The 18,261-nt window shown below is 35.3% G+C and overlaps 3 protein-coding genes across 4 annotated transcripts; all 3 read right to left on the bottom strand.

Annotated features, from left to right (window-relative positions):
- Positions 1-306: 306 nt before the first annotated feature.
- On the bottom strand, positions 307-3,338 carry LOC130967397 (uncharacterized). Of its 2 annotated transcripts, XM_057892234.1 has the most exons (5): positions 2,952-3,338; positions 1,818-2,115; positions 1,433-1,483; positions 630-802; positions 307-552 (listed from the first exon to the last, which is right to left on the bottom strand). In XM_057892234.1, the coding sequence occupies exons 1-5, from the start codon at positions 3,266-3,268 to the stop codon at positions 507-509; spliced, it is 885 nt and encodes a 294-aa protein (XP_057748217.1). In that variant the 5' UTR covers positions 3,269-3,338; the 3' UTR covers positions 307-506. The 2 variants fall into 2 exon arrangements, with proteins under 2 accessions (XP_057748217.1, XP_057748216.1); XM_057892233.1 differs by having other exon boundaries at positions 338-802.
- A 772-nt stretch (positions 3,339-4,110) lies between these two features.
- On the bottom strand, positions 4,111-7,490 carry LOC130967089 (uncharacterized). The gene is made up of 10 exons (XM_057891911.1): positions 7,451-7,490; positions 6,918-7,046; positions 6,737-6,797; positions 6,390-6,465; positions 6,129-6,209; positions 5,925-6,002; positions 5,719-5,801; positions 5,353-5,431; positions 5,075-5,162; positions 4,111-4,988 (listed from the first exon to the last, which is right to left on the bottom strand). Exons 1-10 carry the CDS (start codon positions 7,488-7,490, stop codon positions 4,111-4,113), a joined length of 1,593 nt encoding a protein of 530 aa, XP_057747894.1.
- A 3,855-nt stretch (positions 7,491-11,345) lies between these two features.
- LOC130967088 (succinate-semialdehyde dehydrogenase, mitochondrial-like) lies at positions 11,346-15,068 on the bottom strand. Its single transcript, XM_057891909.1, has 11 exons — positions 14,531-15,068; positions 13,871-13,950; positions 13,607-13,675; positions 13,309-13,512; positions 13,151-13,229; positions 12,881-13,035; positions 12,494-12,557; positions 12,266-12,329; positions 12,062-12,095; positions 11,892-11,957; positions 11,346-11,441 (listed from the first exon to the last, which is right to left on the bottom strand). The coding sequence occupies exons 1-11, from the start codon at positions 15,066-15,068 to the stop codon at positions 11,346-11,348; spliced, it is 1,449 nt and encodes a 482-aa protein (XP_057747892.1).
- Between the last annotated feature and the right edge of the window lie 3,193 nt (positions 15,069-18,261).

Raw genomic sequence — 18,261 nt, 5'->3', positions numbered from 1 at the left:
TCCACCAAATCCACACTCAATATTCCATGAACCAGACAAGCCCTCTTGATTTCTATTTTGACCTTACATGTTGCTTTTCCTTTCAGAATCAAATAAACAAGAAAATAGTGCACATCTTTTGCCCCATGACAATACAAAATGCCAAATTTATTTCACTAATGTGAGCAGATTCTTTATATCCTCCTCTGTTATTTGACTTGCCTTAACATACATAGATTTAGAAAGTAAGCAGAAATATCAGCTTTACAAGAAAAAAACAAGTTGGAGAGGGCATAGTTCAATATTGATAATTTTTATTAGATCTACACTGTTGGATTACCTTGGTACAACATGCACTAAGTTTAACTTAATGCATTTAAGGTATTTCCTAAACTTAAATGAGACTCTGTATAGTATAGAATTAGAAAGATCATGTATTATTTGGCTGAAGCATATACAAGAAAATTCCACCAGCAACAGAAACATTAAGTGACTCATATTCTCCAGCCATTGCAATGCTTACAAGCTCACATGCCTGCAGGGATTTTTCCGAAAGGCCACTTCCTTCGCTGCCTAAAACCAGGCACAATGGCGTATCTAATAAGGAATAACAAAAGCATGGAGAAAGCAAAGAAACTGGCTTGACTAACCCTTCATGCTCAGGATGCCCAGCAAGCAACTTCATTTGAAATTCTTCTATGAGAATATCCAGATGACTCCAACTACCGGAAATAATGGGGAGCTGAAAGGATGCACCTCGGCTAGCTCGGAGAGCTTTCTCGTTGAATGGATCGCAGCTGCCTGGAAGAAGAAAAACTCCGTCCTGTTGGACGATGGCCATTTAGTTTGCACTTTCAAACAAGAGTTTCAACAATAACTTGTGCAGATATGAAGTTCTCAAGGCAAAGGATAATAGAAGCAAACAATCTGTTAGACAGTTATGTTATAGAACAACAGTTTAGGAGGAATAAGTACAAATCATTAGTCCAATTTCCTAGAGGAAGTTCACATTTAGGAAGAATATGGAGCTGTGAACTTATTCCCTTACACTATTAATGCTGCACATAGACAAATCACCTACTTGAGATTGAATAAGAAGCAAAACAAATCTCCACTCAATTATCCTCTTCCGTAGATTAGCAGTATAACTCACAAGTCATGAGCTTAATCCACTTGTTCTTATAAATCGGGATTTAAGTGTTTGAGAAGTGAAGCTACAAAGAACCAATGCAGTCCACGAACAACCAATTAAAATCAGTCAATTCTAAAAAAGTATCTTATGCCATTTGTGTATGTTAGGATATTATTTTAGACCAGAAGATATGTTCCCATACTCCGAAGCTAGTAGAAGCATATCATATGAGTCAGATGCTATATATAACAACAGGCTCAGAAGAATGGCGTAATTATAAAGAATAATAGTGCCCCATGGACCTACAGAATAATTACTTACCCATCTAAAGGCAACAGCTGATCGGAGTAATGTGCCGAGGTTACCAGGGTCCTGCAGTGAACAATTTTAAATAAGTCAGTAATGGCAAATGAAATTTTTTGAAACCTGCATGACTTCTAAGGTGTTCAGTGTCCAATATCAATTCTGGCACAGAGAGTTGCACATAGATATTGAAAGGCCAGAAAATTAATCAAGTCCCTTTTTGCAACTGATGTCCATGGATATTTCAACAACCAATATATATCGTGTATCTGAGATTTATTTTTATTTTGATTTCACTTTTTTTTTTGCTTTTTGTTTTTTGTTTGGGGGGGGGGGGGGGGGTGTTAGAACTTGATTATTGTGATTTTGCTTTAAGATGGAGAATATAGACCAAAAGTGTCACCTGAATCCCATCAAGAACTAAAATCCGATGTGTAGAAAGAAACCACTTCTTGCAGTCTTCTTTCTTTTGATGATCATCTAGATAGAAAAATCTAGCAGGAATCTTCATTATGGCAATTGCATCAGTAGAGTCAGTCGATTGCAGCCCTGAAATTTTTTTCATCACCGTTGGGCTTGCATGCACAATAGAAGCTGCGGATTTATCCAACCCACTGGAAATTTCAGCTTTATCAAGAAGAATCAAATATTCCATTGTTATATTTTCATCTTGGAATGAGTCTTGAAACCTGTATATTTCTCTGTAAATAGAGAAGTTATGTTATACATAAAGTTTTCTCCCATAAATTTAATCATGAATATCATTTATGGTTTAAAACTGGTTGGAGTAAATAGTTATATACAATAAAGAAGATTCCTGCAAATGTTGCTCTCCTACCTCTCCAATGACCAATAGTAATTTCTCAACTGAACCAGTCTAAATCTCTAACACACTCTTTAATATTATTCTTACTAACTAACTTCTATCCAAGGCCAGGTACTATAAAAAAACACTTCCCTTTCTCAGTGGATAAACACTGCTTTGTATGAATCATAACTCAAGTACAATGCCTATCCTTTTAACAAAGTCAATTAGATTCACAAGGACGAAGAACATATCCATTGCTCTAGCCTCTATAGCATTGTGCTAAAAATGACCAAAGTATTAAAATGTAACTCGATACAAAAAAGTTATAATGAAGGGGTTAACTCACATAGACTTGATAGTTGATAATCACTTTCAAGTGAAACTATTTAAGCTTATCAAGGACACCTAGCTTGAAGCTTACCAATCATGGTAAAAGCTAAATTGAATAACTAGTAAACATACGAGAAAGACATTGATAAAAAGATCAAAGACAGGGAAAAGGAAGATTATCGAAAGATTAATTACACGAAGATATAGAAAATAATCAAAGCTACAAACTTTGATTATTAAATAAACAAAAACAAAGATTGGAAATTGGAAGGCCATACAGCTCAAAAAACAAATATTTTTACGAGAAGGAAACATGTTTTCCTAATAAAAATGCAAATTTGAAGAAAAATCAGAAAAGGGTCAGTGCTAAAACAGTTTAAGAGTTGAGGAGTGTGTAACCTAATGGGTGTGGAGCCCACAACAAGAACGGAGCCATGAGAGCGGCGATAAGAAGAGCTGTTGCGGAGCTTGAGGCAGTGCTTCACGAAAGGGTTCGAAACACTCGTTATCACCTTCTTCGAATTTCCATAACCATCAGAACAGGTTCTTCGTTGTTCTGGTGGCTGTGGGCAAGTGATTTTGTGCTGCTGCTGCTGCTGTTGTTGTGAAGTAAGTTTGAAAGTTGGGTGAAACTGAAAAGAGAATGTTTTTGTTGAGAGAGTTTGAGGAGAGAAAGTGGAACAAGCACAGTGAACAACGTTCGCGCTGCATTGCATTTCGGTTCCTTCCTCCTTCTTCTACCTTTCGCCTTTGCTATGTTACTTTGCTTTATCAGCTTACTATATTTTCTTTTTTATGTTGTCTTAATAATTATTTGCACAATCAAATCTTTATTGGGGATTAAACTGGCAATTTGCCACAATTTTATGCCTATAACTTTTTATATAAATATAAGTAATTTTAGTTTAAAATAATTTTTAATCCTTCTTTCTTTTTTGTCTTCCGGTATTACGTTTTTGGTTTTATTATTCTAAAGATATTTTATTTCTAAAGAAAAAATTACAACTGATTCAACTGTTATATCATATTAACATCTTAATGTTTTAATAAAGAAAGTATATTCATCTTCATTGAGATACTGATATTATGCAAAACACAACCCTCCCTAACTTTGTAAGACATATACCTTATATCAATATTGTTAAATACCATTGTAAATTTTTTTTTTTAAAAAAATGCCGTATATAATATCACTTAATATGATAAAAACATCATATTTATAAACTTTTTAGAAGGAGGAATAAGATTAAATAATCAATCTTTATTTAATCTATTTTTCCCATTTTTAAACAACAATGCTCTCATTTTTGCATTTCTTAACCTAGATTCAAAAGCGAATTGCAAAATGATTTTCTGCACAAATCCACATATTGCCAACTATGAATACTAGCATCCCTTTTATTTCTAGAAATTATCTTTACATTATATATTCATTAAAAATCTAGCCTCTGCCCTCTAGGACTTGGTTAATCGTTTCACTCAAGAAGCTTTCATCTAATTTTGGTGCTTGATTAGATGGGAGTAATTAGTACTTAGTAACAAGAGACATTTCAATGTCTTATATCCTTTTGCTGGGAAATTCATCCATTGAAATTATTGGGTTTTGATTATACATCCTTTGGGAAGAATTTGTAGGAACATGTAGCCTCTCTGAACTTCTTCCCATATTCTGTACCATTGGGGGCATTAAGGCCCTCTCAGAAGCTTGATCCATTCTTTCATGTCTATGAGATGCTGAAGAAGAAGGCAAATATACCTTCTCTGAAGTTGGACTTAAGCCTATATCAGTCGTGTGAGATGTTGTTGCAGGCATGTATATTCTCTCAGAAGTTAACATGGTGTCACTTCTTTCAAATGTTTCACCAATGCTTTTACTCACATCAGCATCTATCCTAGGTGATATTTGAGCTAAGTCATCAACTTCATGGGTCATAGACATGTATATTCCATCTGATTTCAGAGCTGGGGCAGTAGCAATGTCAGCCCCTTGGGATGCTGTATATAAGTTTACATTCATCTGAGATGAAGTGACATGACTCTGCTCGGAAGTTTGGGGAATAGTCTCACTTCTCTGAGATGTTACAGGCGAATTCTCATTCCACTGAGATGGTTTAGAAACACCAATCCTCTCTGATGCCTGTGACGAGGGCGATAATACCAGGGAAACATGTTGGCTTCTGATATCCTTATCAGCTGGTGCTGTCGCAGATGAGATAGCTGTGTTCTGTATATCTGCATCAGCAATAGCTAGTTGCACTTCATAGGTTGGTGAATTACTCTGTAACTCTAAGGGCAATGATTGAGGTGCCAATTGCATAGATGAATCTCTCTCAGATGGACATGCAGCAGGTAATGTTCCTAGACTTGGGAATTCCTTCCATCTTTTTGCCACTTTTTTTATTTGGGTATAAAATTGTAGTCCTGTTCTTCCTGCAACTAAATAAAGTGACAAGTAACATTAACATACCATTAGCAACCTTGTGAAAAAACGTAAAAGGGGGAAGAAAGGACACAAACTATACCACAAAAATTGAAATTGCCGGCAAAAGATGCTTTTGACTCATTAGAGGAAAATGGTAACGGAATAGGTACAGGCACGTTGATCCCAACCTGCGAGACAGAACACTAATTAGAGGATAAACTAGCAGCCTCTACACAAGCCTGGAAAGTTGGGAAACATAAAAACGTTGATTGGATCGAAGTGAATAAATTAAAGAATACGATAGATGAAGAACAGAAAGCATTATTCATCTAGAAATTTCTAGATATTCATATATATATCACAGAACACATTGCTTACCAGTACAGCATCAACCTCATGTTGGAACTTCCTAGCAACCATAACAGAGTTGGTGAAGACAGAAGCTCCATTTCCATATCTGTAAAAATGAACTTTAAATGTCACATTATATTTCCAAAACTATTGTAAGTTATTGAAGGAAACTCCTGCTTGTCTGAGTTTCAACATGATGTAGAAAGAAACAGGACTCAAAACAGAATTTCTTTTTTCAATTTGGTGTTCAAGGGACCTGAGATAAATATTAATACGTTCACACACGACCTGCAACTAGGAACATAAGAGTACCTGTTTTTATTTATTATTGATATAGCTTCATCTAGGTTGTCGGCCTATTGTTCAGCAAGAAAATTGTTGTTTAATTCCAACAATGCAGAAGAAGTTAATAGCAAATATATGTAGAGAGCAATGGAAACCTGCATGCCAAGAAGAACTGGTCCAAAAATTTCTTCCTGCAAAACGAAGGTAGAGGTCACTTGCTATCACTCCTATCAGAACCATCGATGATAAATATGGCTATCTTTTCGTGCATTCTTCTTCCATTGAGAATAGTTGAAACATGAAATCAGATATACCTTGTAACACTCCATGTTGGTTGTGACATCACACAATATAGTAGGGCCAACAAAATTTCCATTCTCATATCCGGGCACCTATCAGGTAAGGTCTGAACTTCATTTCTTCCAAAGGAAAAGTTTAATACCTTGAGAAAAATAACAGAGCAAAAACTTATTTTAAGTAATGAACATCAGTGAAATTGGTCACAAAAAAGGTAGTACCACAATGTGCCTCCCATCAAGTAGGAGTCTTGCACCATTTTCAACAGCATTCTGAACTAGTCCACATATCCTATCTTTTGCCTGTTAGTTGAAAAAGTGGATCAAGAACTCAAACAGCAAAAAGTTGACAAATTATTTTCCAGCTTAAACATGATTTGTCAAGATGCGGCGTCTAACAAATACCCTCTACACATGATATGATGAAAACTATACAACACCTTGAGATAATTGGGAATAATGTTTGCACCTCTCTGCTAATACTGGACCTAGGTCTGCATCAGGATCTGTTCCTACATTCACTCTAAGTGCTTTGGCACGCTGCACCAATTCATCTTCCCTGGAAATAGTTAAAAAAATGAACAGTGTAACATAAAACAAGTTTTTGATCATCCAGAGCACCTTATAAAGTCCTTGATACTGCTGTTAAATAACAAGGTCACTGCACAGTTAAGTGCCACATGGTAGGAGGACTCAATTATAATCAATAATTGGCAGAAGTAATAAAAAGCTTCTTCCAAGAATGCATTTTGTAGTAATTTTTAACACTTCTCTGATTCACATCTTAAAACAACAATTTAGGTTGAAAACAAACTTGACATCTGAAGAACCCTTCATTATAGATTCCACTAATTAACAAAGCATTATTAAATGGTAGATACAGGGTCAACTCTACAGCACCCAAAATACTTATCACAGAAAGAAAAAAATGTAATTCTAGGGAATAACACAATGAAAAAGAATAAAAAAAGGTAAAGAAGTCCAAATAAAGGGAATAACATCGCATTGAACCTCCCACAAAGATAGCTGTGTTTAAAGCCATGGACCTCTCTCCTGCTGCACGGAAACCAGCAGAAACAAGGCCATCTAAAGTAGCATCCATGCTAGCATCTGGCATAACAACTACATGATTTATGCCACCTGCATTTGACTAATATAGATAATATCTAATTAGCCAGCCAGTATATGCGTATATGATATTTCCAACTCAATAGGCACAAAAATGCATTTAGTGTGACATAAGAACTAGTATTACAAAGTTTTATGAAGTAGCACATCAATAACAGCTTATAGTGTGAACAACTAAAAAATGCTTCCTCACTTTACCTTATGGTCAAGGCATCCTTGCTTCTGTTTGGTGAGGTAAAGGGGTGGGAAGTAAATTGTTGTTATAGGACACAATTTTATTACAACTCAGAATATAAAACCCTAGATTTAATGTAGCCTTAAATGAACCTGTAATAGCTCTCAGGTTGCAGCCTGGAGTGAAAAATTAGGGTAAAAAACCATATTAAGCCAAATGAGTGGAAAAATAACGTAAATACGCCAAAGCAAAAATCGTTTCATCAATAAGCCAGACCGCATTTTTATATAATTCGAACCAGCTTGGTTCGAACTCAAAATGGTAGTAATTCGAACCAGGGTGGTTCGAATTAGAGGTTGTTATTTCAACGTAATTCGAACCAAGGTGGTTCGAACTTCAATCCCACATAATTCGAACTAGGCTAGTTCGAACTACGACCATTGCAAAGCATGTAATTCGAACCAAGCTGGTTCGAATTACCCTCCTTCATAAATCGAACCAAGGTGGTTCGAATTACCCTTGATTCGGCTATATAAGGAGTTCGAACCATCCTCATTCGAACTCTTATTCCTCCCCCCTACCCCACAAAATCTCAGAGAAAACGACCGAGATTCTCTCCGAATAATAGCTGAACGGAATACTCTGCTCATGGGGGACGATCCGGCACGGTTATATCGGTTGGACGGAGTCGCTCATATAGCCGGGGTCATCGACGAGGAGGTTAGTACGGAAATATTTTTTATTCTAGCGGTATTTGTGCCTTAGTGGTTTTGCATGTGGGTTAGATGGTGGTTTATGTTAGTGGTTTATGTTAGTGGTTTATGTAGGTGGTTTATGTTAGTAGTTTAAGTTAGTGGTTTATGCTAGTGGTTTAAGTTAGTGGTTTCTGTTGGTGGTTTATGTTAGTGGTTTTGCATGTGGGTTAGATGGTGGTTTATGTTAGTGGTTTATGTTAGTGGTTTATGTAGGTGGGTTATGTTAGTAGTTTTTGTTAGTGGTTTATGCTAGTGGTTTAAGTTAGTGGTTTCTGTTGGTGGTTTATGTTGGTGGTTTGTGTTAGCGGTTTTTGCGAGTGGTTTATGCAAACGGTTTATGTTAGTGGTTTAGGGTAGGTGATTTTCGTTAGTGGTTTTATGTTGGTGATTTGTTTGACTTTTTTTATGCTAGTTGTTTTTACCGTAGCTCTTTTACGTAAACCGGTTTAGTTAAGCTGTTTCTCGTTAGGCTGGTTTATTTATGCGGTTTAGTTGTGCGGTCTATGGATTTGTTTTCTAGTTGGTTATCTTTCATGTAATGTTATGCGGTCTTATTTAGCAGAATGGTATGTTGATGATTTATGATGCTGCTTATGGTTGTGGTTGGATTTCAAGCCGGTTCTAACTGAGCGTTTCATTTTGTGAGCAGCCCCAGCGATGCATTAGGAGCATGCGGCGGCAGCAGGGCATGCGACTTGATGACAGATACGTTCCGTACTTGCAGATGGCAGGTCTATACCATCTTGCAAGGCTGAACGACCGATGGTTCCGGCTAGACGAGGCTCTTGTCAGTGCTTTCGTAGAGCGATGGCGTCCAGAGACGCACACGTTCCACATGCCGTTCGGAGAGTGCACCATCACACTCCAGGACGTGGCATACCAGCTGGGTTTGCCAGTGGACGGCCGTTACGTGAGCGGGTGCTTGTCCGAGTTCCATATATACATCGAGGGTGGCCGTCCAGCCTGGGTCTGGTTCCAGGAGTTGCTCGGAGTTATACCTCCTCCCAGCCAGGTTCAGAAGTACGCAGTGAACTGCAGCTGGTTTCAGGAGACCTTCGGGGAGTGCCCTGAGGATGCTGATGATGAGACTGTGCGCCGTTATGCCCGTGCGTAAATCATGATGTTGTTGGGCACGCAGCTGTTTGCGGACAAGTCCGGGAACCGTATTCACATCAGATGGCTCCCGTACGTAGCTAGGCTGGAGGAGATGGGTACCTACAGCTGGGGTTCCGCCGCACTGGCTTGGTTGTACCGGTGCATGTGCCGAGTGGCAAACAGACATGTGGTCAAGTTAGCGGGACCGCTTCAGCTGCTCCAGTCTTGGATCTTTTGGCGCTTTCCTCGATTTAGGCCAGCAGGATATGAGGAGTCGAGCTGGCCCTTGGCATCCAGGTACTATACTATGCCTTCTCTATTTCAATTTGACATACATAACTGCGTAGTCATTTATATTTCTGTTCATGTAACAAATGTGTATGGTGCAGATGGTCAGGTTACAACCCTTCCGGGAGCGAGAAGGGTCCTAGAGTGGAGATGTGGAGGCTCAGGATAGACATGTTACAGGATGGGGAGGTGAGTATGCTACTTAACAAGTCTCCTTTTAGAATCTAGCATTTCTAGTTGTGTGATAAAGTTGCCCTGACAAGGGTGAGTTCCTTTTGCAGTTTCTATGGATGCCGTATACTACTCCGGACGTACTTCAGGTTGTGCATCCAGAGGTTTTGGAGCCTCGGCATATGGCGTTGTGGCGCTCTGTGACGGCGCTGATCTACTTTGCTGTGATAGAGTGGCATCAGATAGATCGTGTTCTTCCGCAGTTTGGTGGGGTTCAGCCCATTCCGCATCCCGCCCTGAACATTGACTTTTTGATGTCCAAGGACGGTAGAGGCGGCGATCGATGGTTCCCGTCTACTTTGCAGAGGTGGCATCTCCTTTGGGACTCTCGTCAGGACTGTGTGCTGAGGTTCGACGTTGTAGGCGACCCCGGTCCTTCGCATGCGTTCCTTGACTGGTGGCGTCAGTATGGTAAGAGGTTCTTGTCTCCGGAGTCGCAGTTGGGGGATCCTAGAGCAGTTCCTATTCCATTAGAGGCCTCACAGCGGGGTCCGGGGCGAGTTCCTGACATGGATCGTCAGGAGGACGTGCCGGACAAGCGTAGGGTTGATAGGAGGATGGGTGTGGGGACACGAAGGAGCCAGCGTGAGTGGAGGTGGCCTGACCTTGGTGTGCACGATGATTACGACGCCGGTCCCGCTAGAGGCGGAGGACGAGGCCGGCGAGGTAGGGCGAGGGGTCGTCCTGACCATCGGGACGACACCGACGATCAGCATCGGCCCGTTGGTGGGGGTGGTTCAGGGGCGGCTGCATCTGCTGGTACTACCACACACGATCATGGTCATGCAGGTGAGTTGTATGGTACAGGGATGGGTGCTGGGGCTTACACAGGTGATGCTGTACTTGGATCAGGCCCTCTTGGAGATTACTTCGTTGGTGTGCCAGCCGATGACCAGCCTGAGCAGGGGGGGACACCTTGGCGCATCTCCGGATCACAGTGGTCAGACTTCATTGGGTCAGACACGCTTGTTGGGGACTTTGGGAGTCCACGCTTCCTTGACGAGATCAGCGCCATCATGCAGGGGGAGGCCACTCCGCGCAGTGGTGGTCAGACCTCAGGCACACAGGCCCCGTTAGATGTTGATCTGAATGAGCCTCCATCCTCATCCGCTGGTCACCAGTTCTGTCTCGGAGGTACTCCTCCATCCGCCTTCACCGCTGCATCACAGTCTGTCGCAGGGATTTCGGCGACACCCCTGCATGTTGCGCCACCAGCACAGCCTGCCCCACCGGATGACGAGGATGACATCGAGGATGTGGAGCCGTTGATCCGCCGAGGTCAGAGGGCACGGGTACCCCGTCGCTGTGGCACTGGGTCGCATCTGTTTAGATGATTCATGTTTCATGTATTTTTTTCTTTAAAGTTCAATCATGTATGATAGTGGTTTGTACTTTTTTTTTCCATAGTTTGGACAGTTTCCAATATTTAATTTTTATTACTGAATAATATTTTATTTTAATTATTGTCTTTAAATAATACTTCTCCGCTAAGTTAACCCCAAAGAAGAGCATTTCAAACAAAGAGGCATGTTAGAGTCTTTTCCGTCATCATATTTGAAATTCGGTGACAGTGTTATGTCTTGTCACCCATTTTTTCACTCCACCAATTTTGTTCATTTACTTTATTATGTTGTAGTCTGTTCACCTATGTTTTTTTTTTTTTTTATTTCTCTTGTGGGACATTCACTTCGTACGATCAACGAATCTTGAAACAGTTTAGTGATTATTTTTTTCTTATTAAATTGTGCATCCACGGAAAGTGTTGCATTATTCATAAACAATCAAACCGGTCTGGTTCGAACTATGAATGGTGACATAGGCCGAGTTGGCGCCATAGGCCGCACCTCTTTGGCCGATTCGGATCTGCCTCGTCCATAGATAAACAGCTCAGTCAGTCTCACCCTAATTCAAACCGGTCTGGTTCGACCTATGATTTGTGTAATTCGAACCAGCCCGGTTCGATTTACACGGAAAACCCTTTCTCTCTATAATTCGAACCACCTTGGTTCGAATTACATTCATTCATAATTCGAACCAGGTTGGTTCGAATTACATTCATTCATAATTCGAACCAGGTTGGTTCGATTTATTAACAAATAAAATAACCTAATTCGAACCACCCTGGTTCGAATTACTACCATTTCTAGTTCGAACCAAGCTGGTTCGAATTATATAAAAATGCGGTCTGGCTTATTGCTGAAACGATTTTTGCTTTGGCGTATTTACGTTATTTTTTGAGCCAGTTGGCTTATTATGGTTTTTTACCCGAAAAATTATGTCACATAACTCAGAGGTATGAAGCACTAAACTTACTGTAATTGAACCATTGAATGACACAGCTTTTATATCCTCATCATCGCATATGTAATTAACAATCTCCTGATCAAATAGAAGCCAAAAGTAATGCATATCAATGTTTGGTTACCTCACTTGCATGACACTAGTTTTTTTTTTTTTCTTTTGTTAAAAAGAGTTAAGGATACTGATATCCTTAGAGATTCCTGGCCAATATTTTGCCTATATAAGAAAATAATAATAACTTATTGAATTGTAAGACATATCTAATGATAGCAAAACCAAATCCCAAATTCATGTCACAGGCCTAAATTTGTTACAACAGGCTAGAATTGTAACCACAATAATGATGAAAAAAATAGAAATATTACTTCTTGCATAGTATAACATACACGTTTAAAACACCATCGGGCAAACCAGCTTCCATTGCTAATGCTGCAAGTATCATTGAAGCTCCTGAAAAATTATCGCGAACACAACACTATTTAAATTACATATACAGTTAAACTACTGACACAAACTTGTGAATTAGATATTTACTGTTAAGGGAAGAATTGCCAAAATGTGCCTGACACAATCTCAGATCGTAGGTTCACATATATACTAAAACAAATAATCACCTGGATTATTTTCACATGGCTTAAGAATAAAAGTGTTGCCGCATGTTATCGCGATAGGGAACATCTGAAAATATTAAATAAATGGTTTAGTAGAAAGTAGGAACCTTCACCTGATGCATGCAAAAGCTATGCAAGCACAAGATTCAGTGTGAACATAAAAAATACATTTGTAAGGAAAAAAAGAAAAAAAGGAAGAAATTTCAAGAGTCAGAAACCTAACACTATTACAAATAGATTCAGTTTAGTACTTTATGAAACATTATCAGCAAAAATATATCCAATTGGGAACCTGCTTAATAATTTTTGGGGGTGGGGGGGGGGGGGGACAAAAATAAAGGAGCAGAATGCTTTTGGACAACAACTAAAGATAATAAAGGTTGGACATACCCACAAGGGTGTCATTGCAGGAAAGTTAATCGGGCATATTCCAGCACAAACTCCAAGGGGATCTCTGATGCAGTATGTATCAATTCCATTATAAGCTTTAGGAACAATTTCTCCCATTTGCAGATTTGCCATCCCACAAGCATGCTCGACCATCTCTGCGAAAAAGACAGGAAGCTCACTTTGAAATAACTATAAAAGAAACTGAACCATAAATTTTGTTAGAAGCACAAATTTTTACTATACAAATATGGAAATAAAATAAAGACTAACCTAAACCATGAAGCACATCTCCTCTGGCACCCTTTAATGTCTTTCCTTGTTCTATGGTGATGTTCATGGCAAGCTTATCCTGAAATAAGAATATTATTCCTGTTATCAAAAGCAAAGTTTGATCAATACTATATCAGTTTGAGTATCATCATACATACAATATCTCTGCGAATAAGATCCTGAAGTTTAAACATAATACGTTGACGAGTGGTAATAGGAGTGTTTTTCCATGAAGGAAATGCTTGCTTGGCTGCAACAACTGCTGCTTTAAACTCTTCATATGTGGTCAAAGGAACTTGAGATACAACTTCTTGTGTTGCCCGAGAAAAGATAAATTTCTCAAAATTATGTTCAATAAAAAACTATACCTTAAAAAAATTTAGGAAACTTGACAAGTTTAAAAATGTCAAAATCCAAACTAGTATCTTCGAAGAACATATCAGCTTACAGCCTTACAGGATTTGTAACATTAGCAATTACACAACCTTGAGAATCTACACATTTACCCCCAATAAAATTAGGGACCTTCAGGTACATACAAAGAGAAAAAAAAAGTTTAATATGTAAATTCACAGCCTAATAAGTGCAGAGAGTAAGAAGGAGATAGGGGAGAGAGAGAGAGAGAGAGAGAGAGAGAGAGAAGGGGGGGGGGGGGATGGGGGGAGGTACAAATCATACACAACAGGAGTAGAAGTATTGTCCATGGACTTTCAACCATACCAGGTGGTAGTTTTGGTTTAATGAACCATCAGATGAACTGTTATTCCCCTCAACAGACATAGATCTATCTGCCTCCATGACTTGAAGGTTTTATCTACAAGATGTAATTAAGAATAGCTATGATGAAGATTGACAATCAATATGACAACATAGAAATTATAGACTCAAAAAATGTGGAATACATTTTAAAAAGAACAAAGGCAAATACATATAGCATCGTTTATACTCTATATCAATAACGAAAATTTCCTTTTTCACCCAACAAAGAAAAACAATTTAACAGGAAGAAATAGATAAACATCAGTTGGCATAAGGAAATCATCAGAAATTCCAGCTTTGGGATATCACAGATGTACCAACCCTTCATCATGGCTTCGCTATCAGAATAAAGACTAACATTATTATAACATATCTATGAAGTGACCTCATTGTGTATATGCTCAGGCATGAACAACTAATGACACAAGTTATCTTGACACAAGCAAGTCAACTATAAGTAAAAGCAAGTGGTCAAAAGAAGCTTTTTACTATTAAAAGTAATATTTCATGTTCTGGTATAATAAAAGTAACTTTTTTGCAACAGTTATTTAAATATGTCACATACTCATACCAAAATACTCTAGTTAATTGTATTGTATAGGGTTTGGCAGAATGTAAAACCTGATAGCTTTCCCTGACGAATCTTTGCTTTGAGGTTGTATAAATGGCGTGGCGTTGACTGAAGTTGTGGATTGCTTTGCTTGAGAGTTTTAAGCACTTGACGAGGTTTTATACCAGCTTCAGTCATAAGTTTGATTTGTTTGACTTGTTCCTCAGTGAAACGTCGACTATAAGGATGTTCTGACATGTCTTTCAATGGTTCATGATTGTGATCTCCATTTTTTATAGTGAGTAGCCACATGTCATCTTGTTTTTTACCTATGACTTCAAAAGGACAGTTTATAAGGCGTGAAATTGCTTTCCTTTTGCGCTTACTTTCCTCAATTTTGCGCCTATTACGATAGACACCTCCCCTGTCACATCCAAGAATGACTCTTCTATCTTTTATGGACTTCTTGATGGTCACAACATATCCTTCATTGGCACCAAAGTCACGCACATGTTTAATGAGGTCTTCACGGTCTTGGAAAGTTCCTGGTGGTAGAGGAAGCATTATTGTCAATCCTTCTTTGGGCTCTAGTTCATTTTCAGTCTCCATGGTGGCAAAATCAATATCCTAAGGCCTACAAGATGACACACTCAATTTGGTAGATACTATGGAAATATTTTTAACTTGATATGCAGAATCAATTTTGGTAGCTGGAGTTTTTAAAGTGATAAACTAGTACACAATTTAAGAGATACTAAACAAGAGGTTTCGTTCACAGTGAAAAGAATTCAAGTTTTAATAACCCAGCATTCTCCACTTATCTGAAATTATCCAGCATTCAAGTTTTACAAGTCAACACTCGTTAAATGGCTACAATGTTATGCAAGAATCAATAGTAAGAGTATTTGAAAATACTCAAAATAGCAAGGGAGTGAAGGGGTCTCACCTGATCACCAAAGCCGCGCGAAGTTTGCTTCTCACATCACAAACATAAGAACATCACCTAGGAAAAGTCAGGGACAGAGAAACAAACAACTTGAATTAAAGAAATTCTAGTGTTTTCATTCACTCACACTCTCTTTAAAACTCCTTTATATTATTAATCTACTTAATATACTAAAACTGGATTTTCCCAATTAGTGAAGGTGAGTGTCAATTTCTCGTAAATCCATTTTCCTTCTAAAATAAACTTTCCTATTCTCTGTTCTAAATTATTTTATAAAAAATATATTTATTATAATTATATTATAATTAATATTTAATGAATAATACATAATTATACTAATTTAAAAACATATCTTTATTATAATTATATCAAATCAATATTTAATGCATTATTAAATATTTTAAATTACTTATTAATTATCATTAAAAATACTTTTAATCATTTTAATAATAATAATAATAATAATAATAATAGTAATATATGATAATGATAATTACCCGTGATATCATTTATTGAAAAAAATATAACATAAAAAATATCATTTATTTAAAATATCATTTATTGAATATAATTCATAAAAAAATATATTTCACTTTTATTATTGATTAGAAGATAACCTATTTATATTTTGATTAATTTTATTTATTATTATTATTATATTTAATTTACAGGAAGATAAATTAATAACCATATTATTATTTATCAATATATTAATATTGATAATGATTACATAAAAATTATTTAATATTTAATATTTTTTATATATTTTGATATATTTATAAATATTTTTTATTATTTTTATATTCTATATATTTACCCTACTATTTAAAATTTCTGGATCTGTCACTATTTTTGAGCGTGTTTCTTAATTTATTTTTTATAATTCATTGAATACAATGTATTACAGTAAATTAATTATATCAACTAATTAATTTGATTAGATATTTAAATATCACACAATTTATTATAATTCATATCAATCAATTAATTGTAATTTATTATATCAATTAATTTAATTCATTAATTTATAAGGTACATAATAGAATAGATGATTTGTTACTTATAATGATTAAATACAATAAATATCGATTAATTTAATTAAAAAAATCATTGTCTCATATGTTTTCCTATTTATTTTTTTAATTTATTAAATTCAATCAATTATAATAAATTAATTATATCAACTAATTAATTCAATCAATTATTTCCTAATTTATTTTTTTGAATTCAATAAATCAAATAAAATCAATTATACTAATTATTTGTATCAACTAACTGATTTGATTAATTCTTAAAAATATTTTTATTTATTTTATTTTATTTATTTAAATACATGAATTATAACTGATTTGTTATTTGATTTTATTACGATAAATATCAAATTCTATTCCAAATATAAAAATATAAAATTTTATTCCTTCCATTTTATTTTACCACTATAAAAGACCATATATGCTAGAAAAAAATATCATTCATTTACCAATTATTCTTTCATTAGGTAGCTTTTTACAATAATTCTTTTTCTTCCTATAAGGCGTCGTCGCAAGAAGTCAACTATCGTGGACACAAACCACCACACACTCTTCAACTTCCATGCTCATCATTCAGAGTAATATATGATATGTTATCCATGAAGCATTTATAGACCATGGTTTATCATGTATGCATAAATAAAAAAAATTTTGTAATTAAATTTAAGTCATTTATTTGTTTGTGCGGTATATTATAGTGTGAAATTACGTACTTTCAATTTGTGTTGTGCAATGATGTTATAGTTTAATTTAAGCTTTTATTTTAGAACTGTGTTATGATTTTATCTCATCATTTTCTCTTAGATATCAAGTTGATGTATTTTTATTTATTATTATTGAAACAGATGTGATATAAAATTTGTAAAAAAATAAAAAATAAAACTCTCACACTCAATTTATTTTATTGTAGTCTTTTATATCTTCTATTTCTTTTTATTTTCTTCTTATTCATTTTATTTTTTTTAAATATCATATAAATTATTATAATTTATACTAATTAATTAATTATAATTCATTATATCAGTTAGTTTAATTCATTAATTTATAATATACATGCTAAAATAGATTATTTGTTACTTATACGTTTATTCTTCTAAAATCTAAATATGAATTATTATATTTTTAGTTTTAGTTATGAACAAAATATTATTAATAATAAATGATAATTAGCCACTCATACTTTTAATCAAAGTGTTTGGATGATTTTTATATTTATTAATATTAATTGTTGATTATTTTTTGTCAATAAATTGTATTATAATTTTATGTTAGTTCATAATTGATTAATGATTAATATTTATGAAGCTATGTTATTCTAAATTTTATATTTTATAAATATTTTATTTAAATATATTTTAAACATAAAAATGTATTATTTTTAATAATATCATATTTTTCCTTTTTAATTATTCTAAATGAATATTTTATCAAATACTAATTAAAGCCATCCTTCCATTTGCTTTTACTAATTTATTATCTAACTATTATATAAAATTAAAATCGTATTAATGAATTTAATATTAAATTTAATTTGACTTTTTATTTAGAGTATTTTTTGATTTTTTTAGTCTAATCAACCAAAATTATTCAATTATAAATAGTCACTTCTATCTTATTTTATATTATTAACTAATTAAAATTACTAAAATTTAATAATACAATTCTGTTTTATATTTTTATATTTAGTTCAATCCATCTAAACTATATAATAATCATTTTAATTTTTATATTTTATAATGTAATACTACATACATTAATAGTAAAATAACATAGTAAATTTTCATGTTTTAATATTAAATATAAAATTAATACGTACAAAAATTTG

The sequence above is a fragment of the Arachis stenosperma genome, chromosome 3, assembly GCF_014773155.1.
Source record: "Arachis stenosperma cultivar V10309 chromosome 3, arast.V10309.gnm1.PFL2, whole genome shotgun sequence".
In the NCBI taxonomy this organism is placed as follows: domain Eukaryota; kingdom Viridiplantae; phylum Streptophyta; class Magnoliopsida; order Fabales; family Fabaceae; genus Arachis; species Arachis stenosperma.
The sequence above is the reverse complement of the archived record's forward strand: the minus strand, read 5'-3'. Positions and strand labels throughout refer to the sequence as shown.

What these genes read in the sequence shown, in the direction of transcription:
- LOC130967397 (XM_057892233.1), bottom strand. Translation starts at nt 3,268, where the DNA reads ATGCAATGCAGCGCGAACGTTGTTCACTGTGCTTGTTCCACTTTCTCT. An exon ending in TAGTTCTTGATGGGATTCAG is followed by an intron (nt 1,484 to 1,817) that starts GTGACACTTTTG and finishes TGTTCACTGCAG; the next exon opens with GACCCTGGTAACCTCGGCAC. An exon ending in CAGCTGTTGCCTTTAGATGG is followed by an intron (nt 803 to 1,432) that starts GTAAGTAATTAT and finishes ATCGTCCAACAG; the next exon opens with GACGGAGTTTTTCTTCTTCC.
- LOC130967089 (XM_057891911.1), bottom strand. Translation starts at nt 7,490, where the DNA reads ATGCGGTCTGGCTTATTGATGAAACGATTTTTGCTTTGGC. An exon ending in TTGATGGGAGGCACATTGTG is followed by an intron (nt 6,003 to 6,128) that starts GTACTACCTTTT and finishes CTTACCTGATAG; the next exon opens with GTGCCCGGATATGAGAATGG. An exon ending in CTATTAACTTCTTCTGCATT is followed by an intron (nt 5,432 to 5,718) that starts GTTGGAATTAAA and finishes TCATTTTTACAG; the next exon opens with ATATGGAAATGGAGCTTCTG.
- LOC130967088 (XM_057891909.1), bottom strand. Translation starts at nt 15,068, where the DNA reads ATGGAGACTGAAAATGAACTAGAGCCCAAAGAAGGATTGACAATAATG. An exon ending in TAAACCAAAACTACCACCTG is followed by an intron (nt 13,676 to 13,870) that starts GTATGGTTGAAA and finishes ATGTACCTGAAG; the next exon opens with GTCCCTAATTTTATTGGGGG. An exon ending in CTGCAATGACACCCTTGTGG is followed by an intron (nt 12,558 to 12,880) that starts GTATGTCCAACC and finishes TAATATTTTCAG; the next exon opens with ATGTTCCCTATCGCGATAAC.